Source organism: Tigriopus californicus, chromosome 4, assembly GCF_007210705.1.
Source record: "Tigriopus californicus strain San Diego chromosome 4, Tcal_SD_v2.1, whole genome shotgun sequence".
Classification (NCBI taxonomy): Eukaryota; Metazoa; Arthropoda; class Copepoda; order Harpacticoida; family Harpacticidae; genus Tigriopus; species Tigriopus californicus.
Window position 1 is genome coordinate 11547898 of NC_081443.1, and position 10887 is coordinate 11558784.

The window sequence follows — 10887 nt, forward strand, 5'->3', positions numbered from 1 at the left end:
GTCAAGCCCATCTCCAACCCTCTTCAGCGTTCCTAGATACCACCTGACCGAAAACCTTAAGCTTGCCCCAACATGAAATTCCCCTGCCCACTGCCTCCAAATCTCCAACCAGGCAATCAGGATATAAGATTTTGAAAGTTCGTATGCCCATAGTCGTCCCCAACCAACCAACCAACCAATCGACCAACCAATCGACTCGCCAAGGACCCTCTTCTGCAAGCGTCTGGCTCTTCAAAGGGGCGCTCCTCCTCGTTCATTCATGCCTCATGAAAGGTTTTCTCAAGAAACTTGATACAGAACTGAACCACATACCATTCAGTTTGGATTGACCAGATCACGGTTAGAATTTGACCACATCACCGCTGTTAGTACAGACCAACTTGATTGCTATAATCCAGTTGGCTCGATGTGAACGCAATGTTCAGCCAACACTGACCTTGGTTGTATTTTGTTCCGTCGCCTTGAACGTTGAACGACAATAAAGTTGGGAAATTTGTTCACAAGTACATGCATTGCCGACATTGCTTATGCAAATTGGTCAGATAAAACCTGGCAACATCCTCGTAAACTTGACAAAGTTGGGGCACCACGTCCAAAACTTGACATAATAGGAAACAATCTGGCATGGTTCATTGTGCGCAAGTGGCTTGCTTCATTCAAAATCAAGTTGTCGCCGTTGTCGATCTCATAATCCACTGAGCTTGATAACAAAGCGCTCCTTGTCTAATGAGGGCTTTTCATCCGATCAACCCCACATTGGCTTTATTCGAGCCCCAATGCATGACTCGGCTCTTTCTTTCTTCGAGTCACGTGTTCTCTTATCCAGATGTTCAAAGCACAGTGCGTACGCATTATCCCGAAGGCATTTTCCCATTTATCTACGTAAGCATCTTGGACTGGACGGAGAGGAGTTGCGGTCATGAAAGGTTTGGAGAGAAAATTTTCTTTTGGTCACTTACCATGTAGGCGGGTGTTTAAATTTTATTTAGGACAGCTCGTGCATGCGTTCTCGACAGGAAGGTGGATCAAAGAGTATGTTCAGGTACAGAGGGATCAATTCGGCCACGAGCGACTAATATGGAGGGAACTTGGTCGACGCTGAGTGACGTTCGGCAATGGAGATCCCCTTGGAGATTCTTCCTGGAGGGCAAATCTCACGCTTTGGCTTCGACTCACTTGGAGGGAAATGAGTGAAACCAATGCTTAGCGATGTATCCGGACTCGAATCATAAAACACTGTGAGAACTTGCATTGGTGCGAAAAAAGTCGGCTGGTTGATCTTTGGCCTATTTTTATAGATCTGCAGAAAAAATGACTATACATTGTTAGTAATCGACATACTTCATATATATATATATATATATATGTACCTGAGGATTTTTTAGCTAATAATAATTAATAAAAGAGTTGTTTCAGTAATGCCGTTGAGACAAGGACAGTTCTGATAAACAAAAATCATGCAAATCAGTAAAGTGCTTTTTCAGTCCGTTTGATGAAACATGCAAAGTCAATTTAACACTTTACCTTTTTCATCAGGGATATTTTGCTTCACAAGAATTCGAACACATTTGCTCTTGACCGACCACATAAAGACAAATATCGTACAGTGTCTGGCTGAGTGGGTGCCACCACGCTTGCCACTAGGCACAAAGGTAAGACTGAAGTTTTCTTCCTAGACGCCCGGAACCCTCAAGTAGTACCTAAACTACACACTCCAAGCAACCCTCCATCAGTTTGACTGGTCGCATTCAAGGGGCAGAAAGTGAAATTTTTCCAATCTGAGGGAACTAAAACAACTCCTGAAGCAGTATCATCTTTGACTTGAGGTGTGTGAGACGATATTCAAATTCCTAAGTGAGTAAGTAGTCTTTTGAACTTTTTTTTGTACCATCTATTCAAGGATTTTTTGTGATGCCAAACCGTGCTAGGAATGTGAGAGTTCTTGTTGCTGCAATATGAATTTTTCAAAACGAATTAGATTGGTTAACAACTTGTTTCCTTAGCCTGGGGTCAAAAGTTTCTCTGAAAGCATTGTTGTTCTGGGAACGGCACATGGTTAGAGGTGAACGCTGACAAAAGTCAAGATTGAGAAATGGAATACTTGAAAATAAGTCATTGAAATCTTTATCTCAGTCTTGGTGCGACGGCAAAAATCCGAACCGTAAGTGAATAATATGGCTCAAAAAGAATGTAAATTGCCCTGAACATCGTTTGAAAAAACAGGCTTTAACTTGGCTCTCAAAACAAAGGTTTCTTTTTCAACCAGCTCCAATACTTATACTCTTGAAATTGATCAATTCCTACGAAGCTCTTGAAGACATTCAAATCTTCTGTCATTAGGACAACCCAATAAGGTACCCTTGAGTTTATTTTAGACGACCAACTTGAGCAGTTCAAGAAACTTCTACCCAGTCTCTTGATAACAAGCACTAAAAACGGCGGTTCAAAGAATTGTTAACAATAGTTTCTCGTGAACAATCCCTGGTCCAATTAGCAACAAATCATCAAGGCTAAAAAGCTGGGAAAGATACACGCTTTGTTTTCTTGACTCAGAACATTCTATGAAGAAAAAAGGGTTACAATCTCTCATATCCCGACCAAGAAGTGCACTTGAAAGAACCTCGAAACAGAGATGAGCATCTTCAATCCTCATCAAGGTCAACAATTGACCTCTTAACTGAAACAGTCTTGCTCACCTTGACATTTTGACAAAGCCTAAAATGGGCCTGTCAGGTGCGTTTCAGCAACCCTCCTCTCTTCCAAAAAAAGGAAGACGATAAAATGACGCGGCAAATTCAAATGGGCAATCTACCGACAAACAAAAAACCCGCACCAAAGCAGATGGCTCAAGGAAAAATGTTTTCAATTACGGTCAAAGCGTCTAAGCGATGAAATGGTCAAATCGCTGTTCATCCTAATATGCCAAGCATGTGGTTGATTTTCTTGACAATCAAGACGACCGGAGTTTCTGTCCCGTGAATAAAGTTCTTAGTGCAACTGTCCATATGACGCAAACGTATTTTTGTGATCAGTCCAAGACTTGCAGTATTACACCAATGGACTCTCTCTCTTTACCTCAATACAGACATTGTACTACGTAGGTAGACCCACACAACTGCGAAAATTTCCCAATGCCAAGGGCGGAACCTGATGTGGCTCTTCATTAACTTGCCACCAATGTATACTATTACAAATCATAACTAGGAAGACTGATATGTGTTCGTACAGACAATGATTTCTTCAAGCGTTCAAAAAGGTATCCTTGAAAGGCAATGAGGCGCACTTTCTTGTATCTTGAAAGTACGCAAAGTTGGAGGTCTATCTTCGTGGACTGAACGAGTTCATTGCACAATGTACTGTACATCTCCGAGAAAGGGTGTTGTTACACCGCCATTTTAGGAGATTGAACCAAGATGTAATGCTTCCTGAGCCGGGAACCATTAAGCATGGACTTGAGTCGTGAAATGAACCGTTCATCAGATCCAAGAGGGGAAATAGATAATGTATAGGACATGTCCAAAGCAAGGACAAAACGGCTCGTCCACGATATCAATTATGCCTCGAGGAAGGCAAGAGATATGAGCCAAGTTTCGACCCACTTAGATTTGCAACCAATCCCTGCCTACTTGAGCGTCAGATGGTATGGCAATTTTTCACAGCTAGCTAGGTACCGTGAGGACCTGGATCAAAATAATGATCAGATCAAGAAAGTGTCCCCCTAGTATCCTTGATGAAATACCTCGAGCACTGTTTTCTAGTGTTATCCTTCAAGTCACTTGATTTTCAAAGATGGGCACAAAGCCATTAAGCGATAATCTCTTGAGAGCCATAACCGTCGCATTGGCCGTTTAGATAAATTACTAAACCAAAAAGGGCATAGCTTCACGAAAATTATGCGTGTCGAAACGAAATTCATAAGAAGGAATGACTTTTCATTGACTCACTAAAAAGCAAGAACATGTAAGTTGACAGAAAGACCCTTTCAGCATCTAATCCAAGTTGATAACTTAACAATGCCTCTTTTTGGGCTTAAAGCCACTTCAGAGAACGGACTTTCAGATTTTGAATTTAAAATGATGCTTGACCTACCAGCAAACAAAGACTTGTCTAATCTTGCTTAGTGTTTGTGCACGGTATGTTTGATGCTAGTACAGAATATACAAGCAAGAACCCATTGAATTGTAAAATGAATAGCAGTCACTTTTATTTGGAGTTGACTTGATTCGTATTAAAATATTATTTTCTGGTTGCTCTGTCCGAATATAAAGAGAGTTGTGATAAGAATATGTTTAAGGATAAAGCATCAAATTTAGTATAGCGTACTTGTTTTTGTCTCCACCCGCATGAAACGATGCTCCCAACATTTTCAAATTTAATTAACATAATTCCGTTTCCAATCGCTTTCCAAATATTCTCAGAGCTGGACACGTCAGAACATGCTTTGAATGATCAAATTAGGAAGAACGAGAGTGAGCGAGCGAGTAGAACAAATATGATGGATTATAAATCGAGGATCCGTCTTAGATATTCATCAGAAGATCTGCCAATGACAGTGTCCATGAGAGAATGAGAGAAATGAGATACAAAGAGACCCAGAGAGAACTTTCTGATGAGAATCTCAATTCCCCAGAACCGAAATCCAATTATGCCAAGCTCATGTGTCCTCGTGGTCTTGTTCCACAGATATTGACATCACCTTCACCATCAGAAGCATCGCTGCATCATCATGAGTGGACAAATTGGAACCACCACCACCACCTCCAAATGGATGACTCTCGTCTTCGTGGCCTCTCTTTTGGGTTTGTCGATGGCCGAGGAAACCGAGGTCGAAGGACAAGAATCGAGAATTGGCAATATTAGTGAGTCATTCCTAACAAATATATGTTCTTGAATGAAGCTAGACTATCTTGTACTATCAGATGACCAATTTGCTGGAAATTGCGCATCCACGATAAACATGGCTTCCAAGAAAGATCATAAATACCTACTATGTAAACTATTGGCAAAGTAGCAAGCAAAGTAGCGGAGACTTTTATGAGCCGTCCTAAAATAGTCCCTGAGTATCCCTTCGAAATGAATGAACAAGAATACTCGCGCACAGTTTGGTCGGAAAATGAACATGATCCTCATTCCTGAAAAAGAGATGGAAGGATATTGAAGTAGGAAGAGAAATGAGGATTTAGTTGCTAAAATATTCCACAGGTCTTGGTTAAGAGACGAAAAGCGGGCAAACACACAAAGGAAGATATTTGGACCTTTAGGTTTATCTTGGTACGAAGCGACTCGAGGGGGTTTCTAATCTGGAGATTTCCAAATTTCATTTTCTCGACCAAGAGCTCCCTTAAGGTCATATGAAGAAGCTGACAAAGGGTCTCGAACTCGGCTCAAAGTCATTAACCTTTTTTTGTCATCTCCTCTGGCAAAACGGCGTAGCTTGTGGTTTGGTGGTTTTGTGGTTGGTATGGTCGCAAAAATCTGCTCCCAATTTCAAGTGAGGGCTTTGGGTTCCCATTATCAGTTCCTCACCCTCCCTGGTTGGCCTTTTCAAAACTTTTTGGCTAACGTCTCTTTGAATGTTGTGAAAATATATTTTTTTTTCATTTTCTTTACTACACACTATTTCCAACATTGTTAAAGGTGGATCATCTTAATGCACAGATATTGATTAGGTTTCCGTGATTGAGTCGGAACCCTGTGGAACTTTTGATTGTAAATCTCGAAACCTAGTCAACGTTTCTTTTGCTACAGCGTCTCTGTGTTCTGTTCTGTCCTATTTTACTTTACCATAAACCTCTTCTTAAGATCCTTCCTTCCATTCTTGCCTTAGATATTAGTGGTTTGGCCAACAACAACAACGCTGGAATCATTGCGGCCGTCATTGTCTTTGCCATCATTATTGACGCAGTTTTCGTTTGGGTTGTGTTTCAAAATTTTGGACGCCGCCGTTCGGGCCAAGGTCGTCCCCAATATGTGAATAAGCAATTCAATTCGCGCTCGGATGCGCCTGAAGATGAGTCCAATGTCTTGAGCTCACTCACCAATGCGTATCAAAGGTACACCACGTAAGGGTGAATTGGCGGGACTCAAGAGGCAATTAATCCATCTATTCAACCAACCAACCAACCTACCAATCAAGCACATAGTTCATTGATGTCTTTTTGTTTTAGAATTGTTACCTCAATAATAAAAACAATGCTACTTAAAGAATTCTTAGAGAAACCTTTTTTTTGGACTGGACTTGACCCTGTTTACACAGACTGTTCCCAAGGAGCAACGTTGACAAAGCTAATAAAGACATCAATATCTATTGTACTGACCCATCTACAAATACTCCAGACACCCTGAACCTCACTAACCTACCAATCATTCAGCCTTGACTTCTTTAACATTTCAGGTCTACCCGATCTTCAAACCCTGTCTTATATTAACCTTTTCACCTCATTTCTGTTATTGGCCATCATTTGGCTGGTTCTAACCCCAATCCTGGATGGCACCGTAACCATCGTCAGGAGTGACAACATTAACACAGACCATTACGAATCCAACTCACTATTAACCGATGACCGATCAGCATACATGACTAACTTTGACTCTGAAGAACAATCCCTAGCCATTGGGCAAGACTACGTTTATGATGATGGCAGTCAATACGCTCCCACATATTATAGTGAGGCCGAGACCGATGGTCAATATCGATACCAAAATGACTGGAATTTTGCCTCCAGAGTCTTCCCAAATATCTGGACGCGAATGAGCCGAAAACTCGATGGGTAAGTGAAGGGACAGTCATTCTAATTTTAGCCTTCCTAGAAGGAACCTTGTTAAGAAAAAGTTTGAACTCCAGCCGCTTCAACGCCTGGTCTAAAACTGACCTTTCCTTCAACAAAAGCGATGCATCGACTAGGGACCAATTTTTAAGGGGAGGGATAAACATGGGTGTCATAAAATGAAACTACTTATGCTAGAATGGCGGGGTGTGGTGTTGCCTAGGACGCAAATTTGGGGTCTACAAAGCACTTACAGCAACCGTTTTAGACACGAATGAAGAGTTTGCTAATTTATGGCAGACATATTTGAGGTTTGGGAAACCATTAGACATTGAGTGTTTTTTTGTCCCAAAGGCATTTTTGAGGTACCAACTAAAAATGAGTTCTGATTTGAACAAAGCTCCCCCCTCCCTTCCATCGACTAGGCGAGATAAGCTCGCTTTGTTAATAGAGCTTCTTAATTGGATTCCCAAGTTGTTCCAGTTGCCGAAACTTTCTGGAAAGCCTTGGCGTTAAAACGGTTGAAGATTCTCTTTTTGTGCAAAAAGTCTCAGAAATGCAACTTGAGGACACAGAGGTGGCATTCAGAGCCACGACCAATTTCCCTGCATTTCAGAATCAACAAAAACAGTCTTCATTTTCTGCTCAAGATGAATGACATAGAGTTTGAAGTGAAGAGCGAAGGCTTTCCTGAGCTTCCCTTTAAACCAGAGGGCTTGAAAAGGCAAGCAAGTTCAAAAATTTGGCCAAGTTGACTTCTTAAACCCAATTGACTTGGTGCAAATGGAGTGAATGCCGTTCAATACGCCAGTTCCTCACTGGAACATTTTGACTTGCAACAATTTAAAGTCAGATCATCAGAAATCTATCATCTGTTCACTAATGAGTGGAAACTTACTTTGCGATCGGAAGCGTTTGGCGTTTGGTTTCCTCTACTTTCTTGAAAGTCAGTATTATGCCCATGAATACCAGTTTTCCTAGAAGAAAATTGCCAGTCATTGAATGAGTGAAAGACGAGCAAACGAAGCACATGGCAAAGTGATTACAGCTAAGAAACTAGGCGATGAGTTCATGTTTACGTCGGTTTCAAGGAAGCACAAAATATTTGAGGACAATAACAAGGTCTAAGACAATTTGAGCCAAATGTCAAATAAGGGATGAAGAAAACATGTTTTGGGAAGCTTCTTATGTTTTTGTGGCAGCACTGAAAACATAATTTTACTTTTGGCGAGTTTCCCCTCGTTTGCACTCTTGAATTTAAGCATTGTTTACGTCTGATTTGCAGATACTTGAGACCTTTTGACAGAAAGCCGAACGCAGTCTAAAAACATCAAACTAAAAACCAAAAGGCGTATTAATCTTAATTTTCCCTTCTGGTGAATCATTTGCTTAACTGAATATTAAAACGCCCGTCAAGAGCTTTTTCCAACGTCAGGTCTGTCTGGCAGACCAAACCTCAATTGAAAGTGCCACGCCAGATTACTAAATTGACTACGAATAATAATTTGAGAGCGAACAGATTTGGCCATGGTACAATACTTCCTTGGTAAATGATCGTACATCAGATTTTGGACCCGTTTGCCAAAGCCAAATCTAACTCATGAAAGATCAACAAGGAACAATGATTGGCTAACGTAACAAGTTACATAAGTGCAATCTGACTTGCACAGGGTAGATCATTTTTTCATTTGTGGTAGAACGAAAGAATGTTCAAAAGAAGTCTTTCAAAAAGCATTTTGATTTTGCATCTGGTTACGGTGATATAAGGTCTCGTTTACTAATCCTCTCCTTAAAAAGCTGGTGATTGGTGCTATTATTTTTACGCACAAAAAAATATTCATGAATTTGCCTTGGATTGCCAAAACAAAATAACATTGAAACACATTGGCGTTTTCTTTACCAAGGAACCAAAAGGACATGGTTCTTATATAAATTTTGGTATACCAGTTCTATCCATAACGCTTAATGGAAGATCCGGGCATTTCAAACCAGTTCCAGACTATAATCATTTGACAAATATTTATCGAATCGAATTGCGACCCAAGGACACATCAACGGTAAAATACGAGTACATCCAGTGTCTTTGAAAAATTGTCATGCTTTACTGCACACCATTAAGAGCTGGTCTTGTTAATTCCCTGGTTTCAACAAGTGCTCACAAGTATGTATATCATTTTGTTACGGCAATTTCAACTTGACAACAGAAGGTGTTGAATGATGTGTGTGTACTTCCTCCATCAGACCTATTTGTCACATCGGTAATGCTTTCAAATCCGTTGACATGAATGTTCATGACTTTGAGGTCTTCCTCTTCTTCCAATTATTGCAGCATTGATGTTTTGGACAGCACGTTTGGCTTGATGAAGATTGATTCGGAGACTTGTCGTGCCAAGTCTGTGTGCGAGATGGAGGCCAAAGCGGCTCAAAGTCCATTTTTCGCTGTCATCATGAGGAGTGCTAAGTAAGTGATTCCCTTGGACGCTTAAACCCATCTCCGATCAAATTTCCCACTGGACCACCCAACTTGGACCTTCCAGTCTTGGAACTGAATGGAATACCAAATGTGCCTTCAAAGATTGAACAGCCGTGAAAGAGCTCTCAATCGATCTTCAATGAGGTTCAAACTTGGGGTCCATCCATGAGAGAAGCTTTGAAACTTTCTTGACAAAAAAGTGAGATTGAGCATTTCCTCTTTCCACTTGCAAATTAAGATTATCTGCAGATCCAGAGGTTTGCGAGTTATCAGGGTCTTAACTTGTATAGATACACGGATGGATTGTTGCCTTGGCCTCTCAAAATTTATGCCCCCGATTTAAGCCTCTCGAGACTCATTCCCAGCCTTTTTTCCCTGCTTTTCCAGCAAATATTTGAGTGGGTTGGAACGCTATGGAGAGGCCAGATATTTCGGACAGACTGGTCAAGATTGCTCCCTGATTTATTCTGAATGCTCCTCGTCGTTGAGGCCTTACTAGATGGTCCTACCTCACTCCATGATAGGCCTTCCCTCGCCACTGCTTCTACTACGAATAACACGCCACATTCTCTCTTTATCGAAAAAAGCTCGACAAGGGGAAACAGCTCACAATAAAGTACAAAGAAAATGGGTTATAACGTCCTTGAAAGTGGGCCTATGCTACGTTAAGTATGTGGGAGAAGTTGTAAGGTATAATTTGGGTTGAACTTGACATCCGATGATTCTACATTGATATGAATGCTTCTGAATGAAATGAAATACAACAATATAACTATCATCAAATATGTGTTAGTTTGTTTGTTACGGATTCAGATAGCAACTCTATTGTTTGGCCTGCCATCAGAAAATGGGTATTCCATTTTTTTGTTTCTTTTTTCACGGGCTTCTCTAACCGCTACAAGGAAGGAATGTCATACCCAGTACTATTAAAATGAAAGGTTATAATTCGTCTATTTATTACCTTTTAATCTTTACATGATATTTGGTCTACCAACGAGTTCGAGTTGTTTGACCGAGTTAGTTCTTGAATGTAGGGTTGATCTGGAATGCTATCTAAAAATTTGTCCAAGTCTGACTTGAAAGATGCAACCGGATCAACAAGGTCTACATATTCCCTACGAATATTAAAGGGAAGTAAATTCAACAATGAAGGAGCCCGAGAAAGAAGAGATGTGGACTTCATTGTTCGAACTAGCCTTGATTTTCGAGGACTTAAAGGCCTCTCAATACGCACATTAAGCCTCTACGGTCACAAGAATTAACCCTAAATCCTGGGTTGGGACAAAGCTCATGGATGCTTTTGAAGACGTACAGTACCAGATACCTTTCGTACCTTCTCTGAACACTGCACAATCCCAACTTTTTAAGTCTCTCCCAATATGAGAGCTCTCTCAATCCTGTGATGTTCCTAGTGAACATCTTGGACTTGTTCGTCCTTTTGCAAACCTGTTGATTTCATTGGAGCCCAGATGGGTGAAACATATTCAATTGAGAGATATTTCCGCTCCGTCATAACAGCCCAGACAAATTTTGTCCTCACCCTCGGGAATAACTGTAACTTCGCCCGTTTCAGTTGTTAAAGCAGCAACTTATTCTTCAATTTAAATCCTGGACTGGAAGCTTGGACTAGGCTTGCGCGGCATTGAA

General features: G+C 40.9%; 1 protein-coding gene across 4 annotated transcripts in view; it reads left to right on the plus strand.

The window, feature by feature from the left end:
• Window positions 1-10004, plus strand: part of LOC131879429 (uncharacterized) — a 16632-nt gene extending 6628 nt beyond the window's left edge. The window contains exons 2-7 of one of the 4 annotated variants that reach the window (XM_059225752.1): window positions 1537-1858; window positions 4684-4859; window positions 5828-6053; window positions 6395-6770; window positions 9097-9228; window positions 9628-10004. In XM_059225752.1, the coding sequence (XP_059081735.1) occupies window positions 6041-6053; window positions 6395-6770; window positions 9097-9228; window positions 9628-9739 (633 nt within the window). In that variant the 5' untranslated portion in view covers window positions 1537-1858; window positions 4684-4859; window positions 5828-6040 and the 3' untranslated portion in view covers window positions 9740-10004. Of the gene's footprint in view, window positions 1-1536; window positions 1859-4683; window positions 6054-6394; window positions 6771-9096; window positions 9229-9627 lie in introns of all 4 variants that reach the window. The other 3 variants (XM_059225750.1, XM_059225753.1, XM_059225749.1) reach the window with 3 other exon arrangements.
• Window positions 10005-10887: the final 883 nt, after the last annotated feature.